Here is a 25976-nt window from a genome sequence, read left to right as displayed (position 1 = left end):
TAGCAAATAAGCAATATTTTAACAATATGTGTTTTTTTTTTTTTTGGTTTAAAACAGGAGGCGAGGCTTTCATACGTTTGTGCTGAGACCTCACTGCGGGGAGGCGGGGCCCATCCATCACCTGGTGTCAGGTTTCATGCTGTCAGAGAACATCTCTCATGGTCTGCTGCTCAGAAAGGTCAGCAAAACGTACACACAACGGATCACCAAATGGACCAAATATCCATGTTGCAAAAAAACGTATGAATTATGCACTTCAGTACGGTATCGATTAGGGATCGACCGATATTGTTTTTTGGGGCCGATACAGATTTTGCTTGGGCCGATATTTGTGTCCGATACTGCTTTTGATCCCTCAATTTGCATGAAAAAATGACCATGATAACAAATATTATCACATACTACAGTATTAATTGGTCCTGTACCCTAGAAACCGCCCATGAATGATACAGGAAAAGGCCGAAATGATACTGTGTCAAAGCCCAGGGCAGTGATACTGATAAAATATAGAGTTTAACCATGTCCAGTATCAGCCCCCGTAGCTGTCCACTCAGAGCACGCTGCTCTGGTATCGTGCCCGTGAAACAACCAATCAGAGAACAGCGCACGAGCGTGAACACACAGCGGTTTGTTTTGCTGCCGTTTGTGCTCTATCAACATATTATTGTTGAAATATTTTTTGCAATTATTTTGTTTACACTGTTTAGATATAGTAATACATAATAAACTGAAAATTTTCTGGAAACAAAATTTTGATTAAATAGTATGTGATAATAAGCTCATGATTAGATAGTACAGTAAAGTCTCGTTATATCGATATCGGTTATATCGAAGTACTGCTTATTACGATACTATTTTCATTTCCCGGCAAATTTCTAGTCTTTTATGATATAATTAGTTCTGTTAGTACGATACCCGGTTATTATGATAATCCGGTTACTACGATGCCCTTTTCATCTCCCGCCAGCCAATTTGGTCTGCTTATATCGATACAAAAGCAGCTTAAATCAATCTTTGCTTAAGGATTTCAATACCAAAAAAGAACACGGCCAACGGCTGCTTCCAGTCAACTTTATTTTTCACACTTCCACCACCAGAGCACAGCACACACACTGATTCCCGCACTTCCTGGTTCACAGGTCATGCTCAACCCGCCCCACATAGCTGGCCAAACACATGCCTGCAACAGAAGAACCAACTGACATAGCATACACACCTATTCCAACGAAGACACAAGCGTACAAATACATGTATTTAATTGTGTTGTATTCAGATATCTTTTTATCGCTTGCAATAATCACTGTTTTTTATATGTACATGCTGGCGTTCGTTGGTTCTTATGTTGCAGGCATGTGTTTGGCCAGCTATGTGGGGCGGGTTGAGCATGACCTGTGAACCAGGAAGTGCGGGAATCGGTGTGTGTGCTGCGCTCTGGTGGTGGAAGTGTGAAAAATAAAGTTGACTGGAAGCAGCCGTTGGCCGTGTTCTTTTTTGGTATTGAAATCCTTAAGCAAAGATTGATTTAAGCTGCTTTTGTATCGATATAAGCAGACCAAATTGGCTGGCGGGAGATGAAAAGGGCATCGTAGTAACCGGATTATCATAATAACCAGGTATCGTACTAACGGAACTAATTATATCATAAAAGACTAGAAATTTGCCAGGAAATGAAAATAATATCGTAATAAGCAGTAATTCAATATAACCGATATCGATATAACGAGACTTTACTGTATAATATAATGGCCGCTGTCTTTGTTTCTTCAGGCCCCCGTTCTGCAGTATTTGTACTACCTGGCTCAGATCGGCATCGCCATGTCCCCGCTGAGCAACAACAGCCTGTTCCTCAGTTACCACCGCAATCCGCTACCGGAGTACCTGTCCAGAGGCCTCATGGTGTCCCTGTCCACTGACGACCCCCTCCAGTTCCACTTCACCAAGGTCAGCGCAGGGGGCTGGATTTTTTTTCCGCTACATAAACACACAAGTGCTTCATGAGTGTGTGTGTGTGTGTGTGTCCAGGAACCGCTAATGGAGGAGTACAGCATCGCAACCCAAGTATGGAAGCTGAGTTCCTGCGACATGTGTGAGCTGGCAAGAAACAGCGTTCTCATGAGTGGATTCTCACACAAGGTGACCTGCTTTCCTTTTTTATTCCCTTTCTTTTCCATTCCACGTCTGCGGAATAACACGATTAAGCGCAGCGCACACATTGCCCATCATTCACAATCCAGGAAACATGAACACATTTCTTTCCCTTTTCTGTGCATTATAGCGTGAGGAAATGGGTTCCTGTGAGCTAGCTAACAATGGATGTCATGAGAAATAGCTATTTTCACGCTTAAGATAAGATAAGATATGCCTTTATTCGTCCCTCAGTGGGGAAATGTGCATTGCACAGCAGCAAGAGTACAGATTCAGTTAAGCCAGGGGTCTCAAACTCAATTTACCTGGGGGCCACTGGAGCTAGGGTCTGGGTGAGACTGGGCCGCATCAGGTTTTCCAAAAAAAAACGCATTTATTAAAAACCGAAAAATTAATAAACTTTGCTTTGGTTCCGATTTTCTACAAGAAAAGCTCTGATAAAACATTCCACTGTTCTCAAATATCTTAATTTTTATTTTTCTGCACAAAATAAGATGAAAAATAAATAAACAAATCAAGAATAAAGAAAATCAATCAATCAGTAATAAATAAATATAATAATAATAATAAAACTTAAGAAAGCACATATAGTTGGTGGGTAGACAAATGATTTTTTTCATATTAAAATGAACAAAGCATTATTAGAGCCCTGTAGACATGACAAAACACGACTATAGTCACATTTATACTCTTTTTATTTACAACATATTGCGCAACTGCAGGGTCTCGAGACACATGCTAACTCGCAAACTCGAGAGCTGGCAACCTAAACGGTAGCCTTCAAGTCATTTCCTTTCAACTTAAATAGCCAAAAACTTACCACTTCCACACGGATAGGGAGGATAACTATTAACAGTTATTTAACCTTTAACATGAACATGAATCAAACGTAATCATTTTTTCTGGGTACATGATACCATACAGCATCCATATCAAACTTGCGCGGGCCGCACTAACATTAAACTTTCATATCAAGGCGGGGGCCTCAAACTAGTGTCCTGCGGGCCACATTTGGCCTGCGGGCTGCGTGTTTGAGACCCCTGGTCTTGAGACACATGCTAACTCGCAAACTAGAGAGCTAGCCACCTAAGCGGTAGCCTTCAAGTTATTTCCTTTCAACTTAAATAGCCAAAAACTTACCACTTCCACACGGATAGGGAGGATAACTATTAACAGTTATTTAACCTTTAACATGAACATGAATCAAACGTAATAATTTTTTCTGGGTACATGATACCATACAGCATCCATATCAAACTTGCGCGGGCCGCACTAACATTAAACTTTCATATCAAGGCGGGGGGCCTCAAACTAGTGTCCTGCGGGCCACATTTGGCCTGCGGGCTGTGTGTTTGAGACACATGCTAACTCGCAAACTAGAGAGCTAGCCACCTAAACGGTAGCCTTCAAGTTATTTCCTTTCAACTTAAATAGCCCAAAACTTACCACTTCCACACAGATAGGGAGGATAACTATTAACAGTTATTTAGCCTTTAACATGAACATGAATCAAACGTAATAATTTTTTCTGGGTACATGATACCATACAGCATCCATATCAAACTTTAAACTTTCATATCAAGGCGGGGGCCTCAAACTAGTGTCCTGCGGGCCACATTTGGCCCGCGGGCCACGTGTTTGAGACCCCTGCCATACAGCATCTATATCAAACTTGCGCGGGCCGCACTAACATTAAACTTTCATATCAAGGCGGGGGGCCTCAAACTAGTGTCCGGCGGGCCACATTTGGCCCGCGGGCCGCGTGTTTGAGACCCCTGCCATACAGCATCCGTATCAAACTTTAAACTTTCATATCAAGGCGGGGGCCTCAAACTAGTGTCCTGCGGGCCACATTTGGCCCGCGGGCCGCATGTTTGAGACCCCTGCCATACAGCATCCATATCAAACTTGCGTGGGCCGCACTAACATTAAACTTTCATATCAAGGCGGGGGGCCTCAAACTAGTGTCCTGCGGGCCGCGTGTTTGAGACCCCTGATGTAGAGGATGAAGAGAAGAGAACCAAGCACCGAACCTTGGGGTACACCTTGAGGTAAAGGGGCTATGTGCACGAACTGTTGACGATTGGTGAGGTATGATTGGAGCCAGGACAGATTAATTTTGCTTATAATGCACAGAAAAGGGAAATAAATATGATTGCTGATGATTCCATAAAAAAGTGCATTTCCCCTTTAATGTGCCATCCGTCCAACACACAGCTGCAGACATCTGCTGGACAAAAGACAAAAGAGGACTCTCTGTAGCTCACCTGATGAAAGCAAAGCGTCCTACGATATTAAATGCAACCCTCTTGTGCCCCCCCCCCCTCCAGGCTAAAAGCTACTGGCTGGGCCCCAGCTATTTCAAAGAGGGCCCGGAGAGCAACGACATCCGTCGCACCAACCTCCCCGACATCCGGGTGGCGTACCGCAGCGAGACGCTCTCGGAGGAGCTTCACCTCATCACCCACGCCGTGCGCACCGAGGAGCTGGAGACCATCAGCGAGGAGGACTCGCTGTGCATGGCGCCGCTCCCAAGCAGCCGCTGATAAGACGATAAGACGATAAGAACCCCCCTCCCCCATTGCTCTCCGGTCCGGTAGCGCACACCTCCGTCGGCGTTGGCCTTGCACACCTTACAGGCAAGTAGAGCGAACCGTTACGCCAAGGAAGCAGTCCTGTCAGTGCACTTATATATATGTACCCTCACGGCGACAGCATGAAAGTCAGCTGGGGGGGCGGGGCAACACAAGCTAGCACAACCCTCCCCACTCCCCCCCCCCTTTAGAGACGCTGCCATCCATCCATCCATCCATCCATCCATCCATCCATCCATGCTCCGTAGTCTTACGTGTTCTCCGTGAATGTCGGACGTGCTGCACGAAGCCAACGCTTGCAGCTTCAAAGCACAGCAAAGCTTTTCGAAGATTCCGCATGCATTCCACGCATCCAGAACCAACGAACGAACGCGTTCTTGTGGGATTTCAAGCGTTACAAAAAAAAAAAAAAAAAAAGCAGAACGGCTCGTTTACCTCACAAAGTGGCGCTCCCACACTCCTTCATTCCTTATCTTATTTCCCTGCATGCATCTGTACTGCACTGTACATATACACGCGGACTTCACGGTGCCTTTGTCATGACCGCACGCGTTCAAATCCTCCACTTTTGTTGCTGTTTTTGTTTTTGCATGCTGGCATGAACCATGATGACGTTTTCACTTGTTTACAGCAAGCAGCCATGTAAAGCCACGGCACATTCATGGCCGAATGTGCTCATGGGGTGTCCAAACTGCGGTCCGGGGACTTTTTTTTTTTTTTTTTTTTTTACCGGCCCCCTCGCATATGGTAAAAGTACAATGAAATAGTTGTGGAGGATGATATAATTATTATTATTATTATTATTAATGTCATACCGATTACCTGTGCTGTGCTGGTGAGAAAATCAAGTGCTTTTTTTTTTCTGCTGCTTGTGATGCTAACAGCCACGTGCTAACTCGTAAACAAATATTAATCGTTTCACAAATATTTGGCGTAATAATTGCACCAAATACACATACACATGAGGATGGGGGAAAAACATATCAGCCCCTTGACACGTCAACATGGCGACGGCACCCGGGGCTTGATGATAATTATGATAATTATGCTATTAAATATAAAAAAAATTGATAATATAAAAAAAAAAAATTTAAATATAAAAAAATTTGATAAAATAAAAAAATAAAAAATATATATAAAAAAATTCGATAATATTGTCCTAAAAAAAAAAGATTATTGAAATATAATTGTGTCATGTCACATTTGAGCCACTAGAGGGTACTCACGTGCGACGTACCTGTGTTCCTGATATCGTCCTCCAACGTGTCTTCTTTCACTCGCCGATTTTGCCGTTTGTCACATGTTCAGCTACGTTTTCCAAGCGTATTGAAAGACACTGTGAGCACGCTGTTTCGTTTAACATTCACGCTGCCAATCAAGCGCCCCGATAAGCGTCGACTGTTGCATCTGCTTGCTAACTGCTAGCACAAAGAGGCTTAACACTTTAGAAGATGTCTCACTCGCTTTTGTGTTTATTTCTTATCCAACCAATGCAGAGTGAACATTCTTGTCATCCAGCCACACCGGCTTGCTTGGGGCGTGTGTGCCCGAATACAGTGCACCTTGCTGGGCCACAGCCGGCAGCTCCCTCCCCTCTATACTCTGGTTCTCCTGGTAGTAGTGATGTGCTAGTAGTAATGGTGGTAGTATTACATTTGATTTGGGGCAAACCAACAGGTACACTTGGTCTAGTCCTAATTTGTTCAAGTCCGTCTTACCTCCAGGTGTGCATTAACTGCAGTACACTTTTTAAAAATCGGTTATCGGTATCGGCTTGATACTAAATGTATTGTGTATCTCTTCATTAATGATGAGTAGGGATGTCCGATATTGGCTTTTTTGACCAAAAACAATATAGCGATATTGTCCAATAATGAATTTCCGATACCGATATCAGCCGATGCCGATATGTGTAGCATGACGTATCATCTGTGTTCTATACGGAAGTTTTTATTTTAGTTTTCATGATTGGGATAAAAAATCTGATACCGATATCAACCGATTTTATCGGGCCGCTAATTATCGGTATCGATAATTATCAGATGCTCCTAATAATGAGATATATTATACGATATTTGTTATGTCAAAGTGGCCCCTCAGTTGGACGCCATTCCCAACTTTTTGTCTTAATATTTTGACTTTATTCTTTGTTTTTTTAAATTTTACAAATTTTTTCAACTTTCTTGTAAATGTTCTGCTCATAATTACAAATTTATTCCCAACGCCAACCCCCCCCCCGTCCTCTAGCTAACATCACACCCACGCGGCTGTCGTCGTGGCATCTGTAAAGCTGACGTTTAAATCGGTTTCAGTACTGAAGAAGTGGCCGCTTTATTAGGCACACCTTTACAGTAACGCACTTTCTCTCTTTCAGACACTGTCAATCAACGCTAAGCATTATTATTATTATGATATTATTATAATCATGTGTCACTCACCTCGCCAGCGAGGACACGGTGGTTCTTGACAAGCAAAACTAACAAGTGGAAAAAAAAAGACCAAAAAACAAGCTAATGTAGCTAATGTTTAGAGCTAATGTTTGTAGCTCCCAAGCTAAAGCTATATAGAAAGGTGTCATTTAAAAAAAAAAAAAAAAAGTATACGAGTTCTATTCATATTCATACGCTTCCCTTAAGTCAAAGAAATGGCTGTAATCTTAGAAGAAGCCAGCAGGGGGAGACAAAAACAACAAACGTTCTCCTCTCTAATGTATAGCGTCTTGTTTATTTTGCAAATCAAGTCCAAGAGTTGATCACTGTACATTCATTAGTACATTCATTTTACACACCAGAGGTCTCCAAAGTGCGGCTCGGGGGCCATTTTTATTTTTTTATCGGCTTACTGCACATTAAAAAAATATATAACTGAACAAGAAAACTAAGATAATCAGAAAAAAAGGAAAAATGTGTCATATTCATTCATTTTCTATGCCGCTTGTCCTCGTTAGTGTTGCAGGCGGGAGCCTATCCCAGCTAACAGCTAACTAATATTACGCCTCTTCTCTTTCCTACTTCAAATTTATGCTAAATTACTTATTTTTTCTTCATATTAAGTTCGTCTCAAAAAATTACAACCTTTTCCTCTCAATATTTAGACTTTGTTCTTATAAAATGAACTAATAAAATGTCTATTAAAGAAAAGTCTGAATTTTTACGAGGAAAAATAATGTCATTTCAGTGACATAAAGTTGAAATATGAAAAAAAAAATTTGTAAAGGTCATAATATGACAACCAAACAAAACAAATAACATAACATTTTGAAATATTAACACTATGTTACGTGAATGAAGTCAAAATATTATGGGAATAAATTTGTAATTATGAGCAGAACATTTACAAGAAAAAAATTGTAAAATTAAAAAAAACAAGAATAAAGTCAAAATATTAAGACAAATAGTCCTGATTTTATGAGGAGAAGTTTTTTCTATGAGGCAAAATTGTGTCATTTTTGTAGCATAGAGTTGAAATATTACAGAAAAAGTAATATGTGAAAGAATACAAAAGTTGGAAAATGAGGTTCGGGGATTAAACTTCTAAAATCGCAAAAGAACGTTGACGGAGATTATTTAAGGAGAAAGCTGAAATATTCGGAAAATAAAAAGTAAAAAAAATCGAGAATAGTGTGCTTTTTCACTTGTATTTCTTAAAATAAATAGACGCTCTTAGCACATCTATGTGTTGCATGTGTGGCCCTCGGTTGACAAGTTTGGACACCCCCTGCTTGATGTAAACCCACAAAGTACGTCCATCAGTGCAGCGTTTCATTCTCTCCGTAGCTTCTGCACTTTATGATGCGCTCAGTGATACGATAGAAATCATTTCATACATATAAAATATATTTTTATCATTGGCCCGCCCTACTTTTAATGTTGTTTTTTTGACTTATATCCCTCCTAAACGTAGCACGTCCTACCTCACATTATAACAAATGTGTTCAAATAGAAAAATCCATTAATATCAACTAGCAACACATTAGCCACCCACTCTAAAGTGTATTTTCTTAGCATCCATACTCATCCACCAATTCAGTGTTTCCATTGGTCTGAACTGTATTTCACTTTTTCTGGACATATTGTGCTCAATTTTGCCTCCCTTTTTAGTCTGTTGTTAAGTTACACTATCCACTCACAATACAAACTTCCTGTTTTTACAGATGTTATATCGAAGCAGTTCAAATAAAGCACGTTTATTCATGAAACTGTTTTGATTCAGTATCATTTATTTACATGTTACACCACAACGCCACATTTTCTCTTGCTGTAATTCGCTGTGTGTCCACTAGATGTCCCCGGAGTTCACCTCTTTTATTTTGTAGTTGCTCAACAGGTTGTGTGTGTGTCGTCATTTCCTTAGCAGCAAATTTTTTTGCACTACCCCTTTATGGCCATGTAGCTCACGAGGTACATTATTAAAATCTGAGCATATATACACTAGCATTTTTAAAAAGTTTTACATTAAAATTGAATAGTTGTTCCACTTTCATCCAGAAAATGTCGACAGCTTGTGAAGCGGTTGGTTGAACCAACGAAGAAGACATTTCCGTCTTTTCCGGTGGGACTTGGAATGCTAATGCTAAAAGATAGATCGATTAAAGCGATTTTTTTTCTTTTTCTTTGCGGTAAAATCTGAGTGTGTTTGTAAAATTCATATAAATACACGTATAGCTCCGTAAAAAAAAATACGTATAAATACGTATAGAAACGCTCACCGACGCTCTTAACACTTTGGTTATCACCATTTAGCATTATTTAGCATTATCACCATTCCACAGACGCACGCTGGCGACATCTGCAGGACTCCTTTGGAACAGCAATGACGTTGTGAGTACTGTGTACTATAGTGCTTCATTTATTTTCACCATTGTACAGCTTAAAGGAAAGCTGCACTTTTTTTTAAAATGTGTCCACTAATCATTATTTGAGGCATGAACAAAATAGCTAATAATAGGCATCTATTCTGACATTGTTATTATTATTATTGATATGAACATTTTTACGCCAAATAACTACTTTACTTGGGTAGTGTAGTGACACCTCGCCAGGTGTAGTGTTCCTTTCTATGTTGCTATGTGAAATGTTATGCTTAACATGATCAAAATACTTCAAAAATACTGTACCTGTACTACATGCTCACAGCATGGATACTATAAAAACTTAACCTTAACCCAAAAATAAAATGAATGAATTCGAGGCACACCACTGATGTGTGAGATGTTATGAAACGTTGCATATGAAATGCGAGCGTCTTCTTCTGGTCTCTCTCGGTAACGATGCTCAGTTTGAATCCTGCAGCGATGAGTGGACGACAAACACAAGAAGTTATTAAGAAGTCTCCTTATGGCTCTCGATGCGGAAAGAGAAGACTCACAGCCAAGATGGAGGACCTGACGGCCTGTAAGCGGAAGAAGACCCGCCCCCCTTCTTCTGGACACACCGTCTTCAGTTCCTCGCGGGTCATGCTCAGGAGCATGGAGCCGCTCAGCACGCCGAGGCAGCGCACCGTGCTGCAGAAGAAGAAGAAACGTGAGTTGACAACCCAAATGGATTCATTGCATACAACTGACACGTGGTTGTAATGCCTTGCTCAAAGAAAATGTGTTAGTGGATTACACCAAAACTACACAAGGTTGGTTAGCTTGTTAGCTAGCAATGTATTGTTAGAACATTTAGACTCAGTCTATTAGCTCAGTGCATTTCAATGCAAAAGTTTCTAATTAAAAGCCTTTATAATGCACACTCTCACATAGCACAATCAGAGTTGCGCAACAGTTATATATGTCTATGACTGGTGGGAAAAAAAATGGAGGCGGATTCTCAAAATATGTCATTGTTCCCGCTCTCTCACACAAACTTAACTTTCACTTTAACTTTTATCGACTAGAGGGCTCAAGCTAACGTTAGTTAGCTAAAGTTAGTTGACTTGGTGGCACCAAAACGACACATCAAACTATCTGTTGCTATTTAGCTCATTAGCAAACTGTCTAGCTCGGTAAGGAGTTCGGAAAATATCAATCTGTCTTTCAGATTTAAGATTAGCTACACTCACATAGCACAATCAATCAATCAATGAATCAATCAATTATCAAATAGTAGCCTTGGTGGTTATCAAGCTAATTAGCAAGTTAGTTGGCATGATAGCACCAAAACGACCCATCAAACTGTAAGTCTGCTATTTAGCTCATTAGCAAGCTATCGAGCTAGCTAACGAGTTAATTCCAGATTTCGGAAAATATCAATCTATGTTTAAGATAATTAGCTACCAATCTAGTTACTTACATAGAAGGCCTTCTTGACACACGCATACACTCACATAGCACAATCGCACAATCGCACAATCAATCATCAAGCAATAGCATTGGTGGTTATCATGCTAATTAGCAAGTTTGTTGGCATAATAGCACCAAAACGACCCATCAAACTGTCAGTCTGCTATTTAGCTCATTAGCAAGCTATCTAGCTAGCTAACGTGTTAATTCCAGAATTCGGAAAATATCAATCTGTCTTTAAGATAATTAGCTACCAATCTAGTTACTTACATAGAAGGCCTTCTTGACACACGCATACACTCACATAGCACAATCGCACAATCGCACAATCAATCATCAAGCAATAGCATTGGTGGTTATCATGCTAATTAGCAAGTTTGTTGGCATTATAGCACCAAAATGACCCATCAAACTATCAGTCTGCTATTTAGCTCATTAGCAAGCTATCTAGCTAGCTAACGAGTTAATTCCAGAGTTCGGAAAATATCAATCTGTCTTTAAGATAATTAGCTACCAATCTAGTTACTTACATAGAAGGCCTTCTTGACACACGCATACACTCACATAGCACAATAAATCAATCATCAAACAGTAGCCATGGTGGTTATCAAGCTAATTAGCATGATAGCACCAAAACGACCCATCAAACTATCAGTCAGTTATTTAGCTCATTAGCAAGCTATCTAGCTAGCTATAGAGTTAATTCCCACGTTGAGAAGTTATCAGTCTTTTTTTGTAGGTAATTAGCTCCCAAGCTAGTTAGCTGACTATTGGTCTGTTATTGTTATCTTTTACTGTAATTGTTATTGTCTGTTGCTGTTATTGGTCTGTTATCATTCCATAGCTAGCGAGATGGCTAGCTAAATAACAACTGCATTTGAGTTATATCTATTGCGTTAGCTCGCTGCTAAGCTAGTTAGCTAGCAGGATTATACCAACACATTGTCTGAAACGGAACGTAGCCTTCCAGCTAACACGTGGCTAACCAACAAAACCCAAGTTCTAGAAATTCCGGATTGTAAGTAAGCCGCTACTCGCGATGTGGCTAATTGAAGGCTAATTGAAGGCTAATAGAACTACAGTTCCCATGATGCTCAGAGTGCAGACTCAGGAAGTAGTGAAACATTTACAGCGTGTGTCGTTTTTTTTGTTGTTGGAGTAACAACGTTTGAACCCTATGATCGAGTCCCCCCCCCTTTTTGAAACTTTTCTCACATTTTAGTGAAGCCCATGTGTTCCAGCCAGGCTTTCACCTCCGCAGGTTTGGACCTCTTGCTCAAGACAGGAGAGTCTCCGATCGGCTAGGAATAAAGAGAGAAGAAGAAGGAAGAGGGTCACGTCTCAGCCAGGAGATGCGACCTTCAAAGGGGACTACGGAGTCTGGCTTAGAGGTCAGGCAAGGCAGGAGTGAGTTTTCTAAGCGGCCGGTGTCGTCACCGTGTCATCCTCTTGTTCTTCATCCGCCGTGAGGACGTTGTTGGGGACGAAGCCTTCCTCTCCTCCGCCGTTCCGCACCTTCCACCACATCTTGGACACGTCCAGCAGCTGCCGTGTGGACGTCTGTTAGAACATTTCTACCATGGTGGGTTTTGTACCATCATGGATTGGACCATCACCTCCACGACTTCGCCTTTTCTGATGGTCAGCTCTCTGTGGTTCCTGGCTGTGAAGTCGTACCGGACTCGCATGCGACGCAGATTCCTTTCACGCGGCCTGAGAAAAAGTAAGAAATGATGACATAGTTAGCTTGTGAGCTAGCTATGCCATTCACACCTATGGACAATTTGGAGTCGCTAATTAGAATTAGCCTAGCATGTTTTTGGAATGTGGGAGGAAACCGGAGTACCCGGAGAAAACCCACGCATGCACGGGGAGAACATGCAAACTCCACACAGAGATGGCCGAATGTGGAATTGAACTCGGGTTTCCTAGCTGTGAGACCTAACCACTTTTTGCAGTGGTTCATTTATTCATTTTCTACCACTTATACTCACGAGGGTCATAGGCGTGCTGGAGCCTATCCCAGTTGTCTTCATACACCCTGGACCGGTGGCCAGCCAATCACAGGGCACATATAGACAAACAACCATTCACACTCACATTCATACCTATGGACAATTTGGAGTGGCTAATTAACCTAGCATATTTTTTTGGAATGTGGGAGGAAACCGGAGTACCCGGAAGAACATGCAAACTCCACACAGAGAGTGGAATCGAACCCTGGTGCTCCTAGCTGTGAGGTCTACGCACCAACCACTCGACCACCGTGCCGCTGCATTTATTAATATTCAATCTTAATCCTAAAATTGAGTTCAGCTAAAATGCATTTTTTTCTTCTTCGGCGGTCTAGTGGTTAGCACGCAGATCTCACAGCTAGGAGACCAGGGTTCAATTCCGCCATCTCTGTGTGGAGTTTGCATGTTCTCCCCGTGCATGTGTGGGTTTTCTCCGGGTACTCCGGTTTCCTCCCACATTCCAAAAAACATGCTAGGTTAATTAGCGACTCCAAATTGTCCATAGGTATGAATGTGAGTGTGAATGGTTGTTTGTCTATATGTGCCCTGTGATTGGCTGGCCACCAATCGCCCAAAGACAGCTGGGATAGGCTCCAGCAAAGCAAAACGACTGACGTGTATTTTAGACTGGAGACGTTATTGTGTGTTCTGGTTAATTAATGTGTGTTCATGAGGACGACGAGAACTTCAAAGTATTGGAAAGAACTTTGACCTTGCATGTGTCCTTGCCGCATGTGTGGTTACTGATGCAGGAAGCGGCGTCGTCGTCTTGGTGGTCGTCTAAGCAGAGAAAGAAAATGTCATTTTTTTTTTTTTAGAAACAACTTCACCAACGATGAGGGTTCACCTGGCTGGACGGAGGCTGACGAACCTCCCGTGCCCTTGCTACAAAGGGGGCGGGGTCAGGGGCGGGGGCGGGTTCCTCCATCAGCTCGGGAGGCTGCCAGCCGTCAGAGAACTCCAGCGTGTACGTCGGGATGTCCTCGTCATCCTCGGGCCATTTGGTGCTGTTGGCAGTCAAAGTAAGACATGTTGCTATACACGCTGGTCGTAATATTAGGAACACCTGCACCATCTAACGCGGGCTGGTACAAGAGCACCTCGTCCATACCTTCCTAAGAATGCTCACACTGCAGAAGGAAAAGCTGGAAAATTTGGGAGAATTTGGATTTTCCAAGGAAGAAACATGTAAGTAGTTATTGTTTTTTAGAGTAAAGCTTATATTTATGATCATTAAGTCATATTTATTTCTGGAACCTAAGGAGAATAAAGCTGTAACTTTAAGATCAAGTTTTTGGAGAAAAAAGTTGTAACCTGAAGTGAATAAAGTACTTAGAATATTAGAATACATATCAAATATTACAAGGGAAAGTGAAATGTTTACAGTACAAAAGTGAATTAATTATATTTTATTGTTTGCAAAAAAGTCTCTTTTTTTGGGAGAATATTTAGACAAATTATATGCTTCAAAAAGTCTTGTCTTTGTCTTTGGTCTTTGGTCTTGTCTTTGGTCTTGTCTTTGGTCTTTGGTCTTGTCTTTGGTCTTGTCTTGTCTTTGGTCTTGTCTTGTCTTTGGTCTTGTCTTTGATCTTGTCTTTGGTCTTTGGTCTTGTCTTTGGTCTTTGGTCTTGTCTTTGGTCTTGTCTTTGGTCTTGTCTTTGGTCTTGTCTTTGGTCTTGTCTTTGGTCTTGTCTTGTCTTTGGTCTTGTCTTTGGTCTTGTCTTTGGTCTTGTCTTTGGTCTTGTCTTTGGTCTTGTCTTTGGTCTTGTCTTGTCTTTGGTCTTGTCTTGTCTTTGGTCTTGTCTTTGGTCTTGTCTTTGGTCTTGTCTTGTCTTTGGTCTTGTCTTTGGTCTTTGTCTTTGGTCTTTGTCTTTGGTCTTGTCTTTGGTCTTGTCTTTGGTCTTGTCTTGTCTTTGGTCTTGTCTTGTCTTTGGTCTTGTCTTTGGTCTTGTCTTTGGTCTTGTCTTGTCTTTGGTCTTGTCTTTGGTCTTGTCTTTGGTCTTGTCTTTGGTCTTTGGTCTTGTCTTTGGTCTTGTCTTTGGTCTTTGGTCTTGTCTTTGGTCTTGTCTTTGGTCTTTGGTCTTGTCTTTGGTCTTTGGTCTTGTCTTTGGTCTTTGGTCTTGTCTTTGGTCTTTGGCCTTGTCTTTGGTCTTGTCTTTGGTCTTTGGTCTTGTCTTTGGTCTTGTCTTGTCTTTGGTCTTGTCTTGTCTTTGGTCTTGTCTTTGTCTTGTCTTTGGTCTTGTCTTTGGTCTTGTCTTTGGTCTTGTCTTTGGTCTTGTCTTGTCTTTGGTCTTGTCTTTGTCTTTGTCTTTGGTCTTGTCTTTGGTCTGGTCTTTGGTCTTGTCTTTGGTCTTGTCTTTGGTCTTGTCTTTGGTCTTGTCTTTGTCTTTGGTCTGGTCTTTGGTCTGGTCTTTGGTCTGGTCTTTGGTCTGGTCTTTGGTCTGGTCTTTGTCTTTGGTCTGGTCTTTGTCTTTGGTCTGGTCTTTGTCTTTGGTCTGGTCTTTGGTCTGGTCTTTGGTCTGGTCTTTGGTCTGGTCTTGTCTTTGGTCTTGTCTTTGGTCTTGTCTTGTCTTTGGTCTTGTCTTGATTTTTTTTTAATAACAAAGCTGCAATTTTAAGCCAAATAAAGTTCTACTTTTCCTGCTGTGCCTTGCTAGAGGATGTGTCCCACCTGGGGATGTTCCAGGCGTCCCCCAGAGACTGCCAGAGCCGGTCCTCCTCTGCAGTGGCCTCCTCGCTCATGAGGCAGATACACTGAGGAGTCAGCAGAGGAGCTACGATGCTTGGAGGCAGCTCCTCCGAGCAGTGGGACACAAGCTGGGGAAGGAATGGGATACAGTATTAGGTACCCACTGAACCCCCCCCCCCCCCCCAATCCGTGTGGGGTTGGATTGGCACAAAGTATTTGTGGTCATGTGACGTACAAAACTTAGCACGGAGAACAGGGAGTGGATGAATTCCGAGACATCCGGATTCTGAATCTTTCCCTTCAGCTCCACCTGGGCACGGACAACATAAAGCGTGAAAGAAAAACCGAGCTTTGGAGTCAATAAGAGAACTTCAGGGCACAAACCAGAAGGTTGAAGCCACATTTGATCTTATGAAGACATGCCGCAAACTCTCCAGCAGGGGGCATACCAGCTACGGAATGACAGGATGACATCACTAGGATGTATTTTTCATTTCAACGCCATAGCTCATGATAATTATTATTAACAGACATTACCTTTTCCTTTTTTCATTTTACTTTTTCTTTTCTTTCCATTTTTGGTTGCTATTGCAGCCACTTTGCTCATGAAGATCTCAATGTCGTTTACTATCCGATTCAAGATGTCCTGTGGAGGAAGAACACAAGAAAAGTTAAGTTGTGTCTTTTGTGCGTGTGTTTTTTCCCTCGTTTATCCCGACCGAGATAAATGAACTTCCGCAATGAATAAATTGAATACTTTTGTAGTTATGGCATAGAAAACCATCTTGTAAATATGGTGTTTCACATCATTAGAGCCCTTGAGACATGAAATAACATCCCTATAGTCGCCAGCCAATCGCAGCTTTACACTGGTATTACGCAATATTGTAGATATAATAAGAGTAAATAAGCCATTTAAGACGTGAAAAACACTCCTCGTGTCACTGTTCATGTGTGTCACAGTAAATGTGTTCCCCGGCGGAACTTAAACAAAAACGGCACATTTTTCCTATCATTCACAATCCTTATGTGAAACATGAAAACATATTTATTTCCCATTTCTGTGCATTCTAACATGAGAGGGCGATGGAAGTAAGTAAGTCAGAAGTACAGATTGGCTATAATTTCCAAGATACGGTATTGGCTCAAAACAGGAAATGGATACAAAATAAAGTAAAAACTGTATTTTATCAGAACGTAGATTGTGTGTACCAACAAGCAGTTCTATCTGAAAGCCTGTCTGCACGTTGCAGTACATTAATTTTCATATTTTTAGACTTTTTACCAACAATTATTTGCAGAAATCTCTCTCTTGGAAGTGGGCAAAATGCATGAATGTAGCAGAAATTGACTTTAGTCTCTTGGAAACTACGAGGCAGATCATTATAAGCAGCTGGTGGCAAACCTCCTGAAGTCCTACAAAATCCTTGGCCGCAATATGTCGCTGAAGATATACTACTTTCTGCATTCCCATGGAGATTTTCAGCATAGTTATCAATTGATCCAAATGTGGCCCGCAGGACACTAGTTTGAGGCCCCCGCCTTGATATGAAAGTTTAATATTAGTGCGGCCCGCGCACGTTTGATATGGATGGATGGTATCATGTACCCAGAAAAAATTATTACGTTTGATTCATGTTCATGTTAAAGGTTAAATAACTGTTAATAGTTATCCTCCCTATCCGTGTGGAAGTGGTAAGTTTTGGGGTATTTAAGTTTAAAGGAAATAACTTGAAGGCTACCGTTTAGGTGGCTAGCTGTCTAGTTTGCGAGTTAGCATGTGTCTCAAGACCCTGCAGTTGCGCAATATGTTGTAAATAAAAAGAGTATAAATGTGACTATAGTCGTGTTTTGTCATGTCTACAGGGCTCTAATAATGCTTTGTTCATTTTAATATGAAAAAATCATTTGTCTACCCACCAACTATATGTGCTTTCTTAAGTTTTTATTATTATTATTATATTTATTTATTACTGATTGATTGATTTTCTTTATTCTTGATTTGTTTATTTATTTTTCATCTTATTTTGTGTAGAAAAATAAAAAGTAAGATATTTGAGAACAGTGGAATGTTTTATCAGAGCTATTATTGTAGAAAATTAGAACCAAAGCGAAGTTTTTAAAAAAAATTATTTTTAATAAATGCGTTTTTGTTTTTTTTTGGAATACCTGATGCGGCCCAGTCTCACCCAGACCAGAGCTCCAGTGGCCCCCAGGTAAATTGAGTTTGAGACCCCTGGTCTAATATGTCTTATTTTTTCAGATCATATCTATTTTATTGGGTAATACACATGTAAAGTAGACTATAGGGGTGTTATTTTATGTTTTGATGGCTCTAATAATATTTAAAAAACATATTTAGAAGACAGGTTTTCTATGCCATAACTATGAAACAATTCCATTTATTAATTATCGAATCCGACTTTGAGTCGGGTCTGGAATAAATAACAGTGATAAACGAGGGATTATGTGTATGGGGATTGGATTGGAAAATAAAAATATGGAAAGATACGTAAATACTCTTACCACATTCCTGTCCAACTCTGTGTACAGGCGTGGAGGATGCAACGCTGCTTCTTTGGGGGACGACACCTCCTCTACATCATCCTCCTGAGATGCAACCAGGTCAGTGTCGTACGCTCCATCATCTGCGCGGGCAAACCGGACTTAAACACGAATCCTGTTGCTGTTAAATAGTCCCGTTCTTACCGTTATAATCAGGCGGGGCCCACCGAGGGGCTTTTTCTTGGGCTTCTTCGTGCGGTGCGCTGCCGTTGTAAAACATCAAGCTCATCAAGTGTCAACTGAGCAGGTTTCTGGAGTTGGTCGTCGCCTACCTTAAGCGTGCTTGGGAGAGACCCTTTTGGACGTAGTCTGCCTGTAAAGACGGAACGCGGCGTGTGTCGTTATGGTGCTGGTTAGAGATGTTACTAGAAGGCGGCTTCTCACCCTGACATCCTCACAGTGGAACAGGAAGACGTTGGTGGTGTGCTTCCTGCTGGCTTTGACCGTCAGTGCCAGCAGGGAGTTGGACGCTGATGTGTCCAGTATGGCCTTCAGCTCCACCACGTCACGCAGATTGATGGACTCCAACACTTCCTGTTTAGTTATCATATACAGTATGACTACCTTTGTGTCCTGTCTCATCCTACACCACTATAGAAATGAAACCTAGATATACTAGATACCTAGTATATATAAAGAAATATAGATACAGTAAAGTCTCGTTATATCGATATCGGTTAAAACGAAGTACTACTTATTATGATACTATTTTCATTTCCCGGCAAATTTCTAGTCTTTTATGATATAATTAGCTCCGTTAGTACGATACCCGGTTATTATGATAATCCGGTTACTACGATGCCCTTTTCATCTCCCGCCAGCCAATTTGGTCTGCTTATATCGATACAAAAGCAGCTTAAATCAATCTTTGCTTAAGGATTTCAATACCAAAAAAGAACACGGCGAACGGCTGCTTCCAGTCAACTTTATTTTTCACACTTCCACCACCAGAGTGCAGCACACACAGCGGAAAACACCCGTCCCTCGCGCCTACCCCTCCGGGTGGCAACACCTTCCCTATCGATAGTTCCGGGGTGAATTATGTCCCGGTAACCGGTAATCACTACAGCGTAAGTTTATTTTTATTTACTGTAGTACAAAATTTATTGTAGTACAAAAGCATGCTAGATACGCAATCTATTACATGCCGTATCAAAGATCCGCCCACTTTTAATGCAGTTCGGCGCAGGATCGGATATATGGATAGTCCGGTTATATCGGTATTTTTTCCGACTCCCGAGAATATCGATATAACGAGACTTTACTGTATATAAATAAATAAACTTTAGAGCAGGGGTCTCAAACTCGCGGCCCGCGGGCCAAATGCGGCCCGCGAGACGCTAGTTTGAGGCCCCCACCTTGATACCAAAGTTTAATGTTGAAATGACAGCTTAAAACTGTGTGCACACCGGACGCAACATGATTTTGCCCCGCCCATACTGTTACCCCGCCTTGTTTTGCTTTGGATTAGCAATGAAGCTAAAGGCTCATGACGCTGGGTACAAATAAATGCAGGAAATGATTTGGAATAAAAGGGAAAATACACGTCAAGATAAAGCATCTCATCAAACATGTTGTTAAAGTTATGACGCTGCTAACCAGATGGAACCGAGTACGATGCTAACTTGCTAATTGGGTCAAATTATGAAGTTTCATTAATGTTCATGTTAAAGGTTAAATAACTGTTAATACTCTACATTTGAATCTGAACAAAATAATTTCTCTACCAACTGTATGTGGTTTCTTATGTTTTTCTTATTTGATGTTTTATTATTATTTTACTTATTTATTACTGATTGATTGATTTATTGTCTTTATAAAATAAAAATTAAATTTATAGAAAAATAAAAATTAAGATATTTGAGAACAGTGGAACGTTTTATCAGATATTTTGGTTTGGAAAACCGGAACCAAAGTACTGAAAAAGTGTAGGGTATAGCAGAAGCAAAAGCATTGAAGATATTTTTTTATTGTTTTTTTTTCCAGTTTTTAATAAATGCGTTTTTTTTTTTTTTAAACCTGATGCGGCCCGGCGTCACCCAGAACCTAGCTCCGGTGGCCCCCAGGTAAATTGAGTTTGAGACCCCTGCTTTAGAGGATTCAGTATATTTGTATTGCTTCTATATGTCTTACCATTATGACAAAAGGTCACATTTTTCCCCAAATAATATTTAATATTATGAGAATAAAGACAGAATAGAAGGAGAAAAACATGTCATTTTCAGTGTGCTCATCTTATGAGAATAAACACATCAAATTTGTAATTTTAAGAGGAATAAAGTCTTAATTTTTCATGAACAAAATGTGTAACCTTATGGGAATAAAGTCATAATTAAGAATGAAGGTGTAATATTGCAAAAACAAACTATCAGTGATGTCACAACAAGCTTGTCACCCCATTGGATATTGTTGGGGGGCGGGGGGGTCATGATACTGTGTATAACAGTATCACAACACAGCAGTGTCATCTTACTGAGAACAACATTAAACTCATCACACAGCAACTTAACACCCAAAAGGTACCTTTTGGGTGTCTTTTTTTATTTATTTTTTTATTGTAGAAAATTGGAACCAATGCAAAGTTTTAAAAAAAAATTGTTTTTAATAAATGTGTTTTTTTTTTTTTTTTGGAAAACCTGATGCGGCCCAGTCTCACCCAGACTCGAGCTCCAGTGGCGCCCAAGTAAATTGAGTTTGAGACCACTGGTCTAACACAAGCAAGATAATTGTGTCTGAGGCTGCACGAGTGCTGCCGGCTGACATTTTGAAGCAAAGCCGAGATGAGGATGTTATGTCACTGACCTTGCTCTCTGTGTCGGTGAGCAGCAGATGCGGTCCGTTGACTTCCAGCAGCATGTTCTGACCCCAAACTCTCCCCATTTTGTCCAGCAGGTTGAGCCTCTCCACGCAGTCCCGGAGGCCTCGCAGCTCCTTGCCATTCAGCTCACACGTGAGTAGATGCTGACACCAAGCGAAACACCATTAAGCTACGAGAGCACACACGCAGGACTGAATCCTAGCACCTTACCTCCACTCTGTAGTGGAAATAGTTGATGGTCTTGTTCATGGAGGCGGCGTACTCCTTCCTTTGCACTAAGGAAGCAGAAGCGGGAGTTTGTGGAAAAGGTCACTGAAAATGACGTGATGCGTTTACTTACAGTATATTGACTTTGCGCTGGGTCTCGACATACACGACACCTGTGATGATACCTCATCCGTGGCCGAGTAGCCACTGTCGTAGCAAAGACAAACAAGTTAGCATCTGTGTGTGTGTGTGTGTGTGTGTGTGTGTGTGTCAATGAGAATAAGTCCCATACTTGGACTGGATGGATCCAGAATAGCTGCTGGTGTCGTTGCCCAGTGGACTGTCGCTCCTGTACATCCTCACACTGCAGTGTTACACGCGATATGGATGCACACGCTCAGTCACTCCCAGTGTCATAAAGTACCGTGGACGTTTACGAGGGCGACTTTATCGCTAGATTGGAGTGTGGCGCCCGATTATGAAAGCGGCTTAACGTGACACATCGAGAATTGGTTTGTGTGCAGTTAAGCTGCAACACATTGGAGGACAAGTGTTTGTTTACGTCAGTCAAGCAGTTTTAGCATACAGTACATTTGCCCACCCCAAATTAGCCACATAAAAAAAATATGTGAAATAATACAATTATATATTTTATTAAATCATGATACAAATAAAATTATTGTACAAAATATATTCAGTCTTAGCTTTTTTTCTCTCCACATATTTGAACTTATTTATTTATAAATACGGTATTACATTTCATAATATAAAAAAGTATTCATAAATTAAAAAAATTATATATACTCCATATAATAAAAACAAATATTTCATTGTTTTATTATTATTTTCATTACTTTACTCCACTTATTTTAGCTTGTTTAGTTTGTATTAATTATTAACAAATTACTACATATGATAATAAATATTGACTATATAAGGATTTTTTAATATTTTTTTGTAAAATTTTATATGTACTCCATATAATAAAAACAAATATTTTATTGTTTTATTATTATTTGAGTTACTTCACTCCACTTATTTTAGCTTGTTTAGTTTGTATTAATTATTAACAAATTACTATGTTTGATAATAAATATTGAATATATACAGATTTTTTAATATTTTTTTGTAAAATTTTATATGTACTCCATATAATAAAAACTAATATTTTATTGTTTTATTATTATTTGTGTTACTTCTCTCCACTTATTTTAGCTTGTTTAGTTTGTATTAATTATTAACAAATTACTACATTTGATAATAAATATTGAATATATAAGGATTTTTAAAAAATTGTAAAATTTTATATATACTCCATATAATAAAAACAAATATTTAATTGTTTTATTATTATTTGCGTTACTTCACTCCACTTATTTTAGCTTGTTAATTTTTATTAATTTTTAACAAATTACTACATTTGATAATTAATATTGAATATATAAGGATTTTTAAATATTTTTTTGTAAAATTTTATATATACTCCATATAATAAAAACTATATTTTATTGTTTTATTATTGTTTGCGTTACTTCTCTCCACTTATTTTAGCTTGTTAATTTGTATTAATTATTAACAAATTACTACATTTGATAATAAATATTGAATATATAAGGATTTTAAAATATTTTTTGTAAAATTGTATATATACTCATATAATAAAACTAATATTTTATTGTTTTATTATTATTTGCGTTACTTCACTCCACTTATTTTAGCTTGTTTCGTTTGTATTAATTATTAATAAATTACTACATTTGATAATATATATTGAATATATAAGGATTATTAAAATTTTTTTGTAAAATTTTATATGTACTCCATATAATAAAAACGAATATTTTATTGTTTTATTATTATTTGCGTTACTTCACTCCACTTATTTTAGCTTGTTTAGTTTGTATTAATTATTAACAAATTACTACATTTGATAATAAATATTGACTATATAAGGATTTTTTTATATTTTTTGTAAAATTTTATATATACTCCATATAATAAAAACCAATATTTTATTGTTTCATTATTATTTGCGTTATTTCACTTATTTTAGCTTGTTTAGTTTGTATTAATTATTAACAAATTACTACATTTGATAATAAATATTGAATTATATTTTACAAGAAATAAGCCAAAATTACAAGATTTGTTTCAGTACATTTTTTGGTAAAATAAAAAATATATACTGTATAATAAATAAAATATATAAATATATAATAAATAAATATAAATATATATGTAAATATATAATAAATATAATTAATTAATAAAAAAAAACTACTTTGGAAGTTTAAACAACTTTGGTATTTATTGTAACATAAATTATATATATATATATTTGTAATAAAATAAACATTTGTGTTCTCAATGTCTTATTTTCTATTAAATATCAACAAATACTAAATGTTGTAATAAATATATTTTATACTTAATTTTATAATATATAATGTGCAATTAACTTTTGAAAAATAAAAATATGTATTTAAAATAAAGTTACATGTTTTACTAAATCCTTATAAAAATACATATATAAAAAACACAGAGAAGCTGCTTATTCATGATTAAATAAATTGGACCTGGTCATTTATGAAATTATGAAATGAACCACACCACCCCGTTATAAAAATACAAGTGTGAGACGGTGCGGCATAAGCAACGTCAGTCGACCGTTACATAAAAGCGACTTTCCAAAAAACACCAAATGAGCCTGCATTACCATAGCGTCCATTGGGAGTTCATTGAAAGGCTATTAGGTCAATAAAAGAAGCCTCACTAGGAAAGTCACAATAAGTGAATTTGCTCGGCTTTTTTAGAGTTGACAGCGATCCAAAAGACCAAACATGAAATCGTACCCTGTCTCTAAAGCCAACTGAAAGTCTTCTTACCGTTTGTGTCGGACTGACTTCAGTTAGCGAGGTGGAATATTTCCAGTGCGGCACAAATTCAAGTCATATTGCGAGCGCGAAGACACTCAGAAGACTAACTCGTAAAGAGAAGCAGTGCAAAGTCCAGCGTGGCGTGAATGACACAATGATGTGTGGAATAACTCAGCTGCTTCACCCGGCGTGGCGTCCTGCCCGAGCAAAGGTTGCCAGATTGTTGCAGCTTTGCCGTGAGGATAAAAGCCAAAATTCATTTACGCTTTCTTCTTGTTTTTAACTCTTTTTTTGTATGTTTGCTTGGAAAATATGAACATATTCAGTTTGAAAAGGCTTGCCGATGTTAAATAAACACAACCGCTGACTGCCTCCACAATAAAAGCACACGCCCGTTTGCTATCCTGTCACCTGGAGAGGAATCACTCGGTTAAACATTCACGGAAAACACCTCGATTATTGATGATGTACTGGCGTTATGATACTTCTAATCATCTGATAAGACATATTATGCAACCTTTTGTTGGTTGCTACTTTGCTATAAATCACGTTTTGATGTTTTGCCATTAAAGAATAACATTTATAAAGAAACACAGACAAATCATTTTATAATAATGTATTCATAATTGATTAGAATAATAAAAATGTTATAATAATCATTTTCAAACCTCCGATTTCACACCAAAACATAAGTAAACAAAGAAAAAATTGTACATAAAGCAGAATTTTGAAGAGTGGCATTGAAATACAAAAATAAATGGTTCTTTTCATTGTTTTTCTTCAATATTAATATCGGTGTTGTGCCTGCATAAACAATTTATGATTAATTATGGATTGCTTCATTGTCAGGGACTTAGCATGACTGTAATAAACAACAAATATATCATTCTGTCGCTACGTCGCCATTTTGCTGTATTCAGTAACCCCTAATTTATTGATATTATTATTATTATTATGATTCCTTCCTTATAAATTGAATATTTTTGTAGTTACGGCATAAAAAACCTGTTCTAAATCTTTTTTTAAACAGTATTAGAGCCCCCTAGACATAAAATAACACCCATATAAACACTTTTATACAGGCCACATTGAAAAACAAATCTAATATTTTAAGTGTTACTTACCACTTCCACACGGTATGGGAGCATCTTTTTTCACTCCATGGCTGACTTCATGCAGTGTGAAGGAAATGTCATGTAAGCTAATGTCTAAATGTTTTTGTGTCATTACTGCCGTCTAGCGACCACAATATTACATATCACTTCAATATACAGCATTTTGACGAAGAATAGACCAGTCTATCATATAAACAGCCATTCATTTACAAATTAATTTTTTGAAAACCACCATACAGCGATGGAGTGATCGATCGTCAAACCTCAATATTGGGTTGAGGGATGACTGCAAATTGAATAATTTCGTGGTTATAGCATGAAAAACCGGTTAATTGTGTTTTTAACATTATTCGAGCGCTCTAGACAAAATATCTGCCATAAAATCACCAAAAATTTGGGGAAATTAAGCATTTACGACATAGCAAACGCTCGTGCTGATGTGGGTGTCGCAGTAAATGTGTTCCGGCTCTTGCTATGCTTGAAAATACATCATTCCGGCAGAAACACGTACAATTTGATTAAACGCGCATATTTTTGACTAATAACAGGCCGTATTCAACCACGATTTATTCATATATTTTTTTATAAAAGTCTGAGCATGAAATGCCATATCTGTCAGTATAGGGTAGCTACTTCTTGGTTCGTCATTGATTGTGTCTCGATTAATAGTGCGCACTTCCGTACTGA

The 25976-nt window shown here is 39.0% G+C and overlaps 2 protein-coding genes across 9 annotated transcripts in view; one reads left to right on the top strand and one right to left on the bottom strand.

The window, feature by feature from the left end:
- The window catches only part of ampd2a (adenosine monophosphate deaminase 2a), a 42248-nt gene extending 36431 nt beyond the window's left edge, over positions 1–5817 (top strand). For all 6 annotated transcript variants that reach the window (XM_058054237.2, XM_078798732.1, XM_078798731.1 and 3 more), the window contains 4 exons: positions 58–178; positions 1768–1941; positions 2023–2133; positions 4476–5817. In XM_058054237.2, the coding sequence (XP_057910220.2) occupies positions 58–178; positions 1768–1941; positions 2023–2133; positions 4476–4691 (622 nt within the window). In that variant the 3' untranslated portion in view covers positions 4692–5817. The remainder of the gene's footprint in view (positions 1–57; positions 179–1767; positions 1942–2022; positions 2134–4475) is intronic.
- Positions 5818–8608: 2791 nt separating this feature from the next.
- On the bottom strand, positions 8609–25736 carry eps8l3a (EPS8 signaling adaptor L3a). Of its 3 annotated transcripts, none has more exons than XM_058054240.2 (20): positions 25299–25736; positions 21591–21662; positions 21432–21505; positions 21302–21366; positions 21076–21234; positions 18658–18807; positions 18546–18586; positions 18418–18476; positions 18235–18356; positions 16246–16354; positions 16093–16160; positions 15944–16018; positions 15691–15836; positions 13867–14026; positions 13732–13799; positions 12621–12717; positions 12442–12549; positions 12220–12305; positions 10107–10242; positions 8609–10024 (listed from the first exon to the last, which is right to left on the bottom strand). In XM_058054240.2, the coding sequence occupies exons 2-20, from the start codon at positions 21653–21655 to the stop codon at positions 10013–10015; spliced, it is 1800 nt and encodes a 599-aa protein (XP_057910223.2). In that variant the 5' UTR covers positions 21656–21662; positions 25299–25736; the 3' UTR covers positions 8609–10012. The 3 variants fall into 3 exon arrangements, with proteins under 3 accessions (XP_057910223.2, XP_078654864.1, XP_078654863.1); XM_078798738.1 differs by lacking the exon at positions 25299–25736 and adding an exon at positions 24184–24708 and having other exon boundaries at positions 13891–14026; XM_078798737.1 differs by lacking the exon at positions 25299–25736 and adding an exon at positions 24184–24707.
- Between the last annotated feature and the right edge of the window lie 240 nt (positions 25737–25976).

Source organism: Doryrhamphus excisus, linkage group LG18, assembly GCF_037039965.1.
Source record: "Doryrhamphus excisus strain RoL-2023G ecotype Guam linkage group LG18, RoL_Dexc_Guam_v1.1, whole genome shotgun sequence".
In the NCBI taxonomy this organism is placed as follows: Eukaryota; Metazoa; Chordata; class Actinopteri; order Syngnathiformes; family Syngnathidae; genus Doryrhamphus; species Doryrhamphus excisus.
This window is presented reverse-complemented; position numbering and strand designations above follow the sequence as displayed.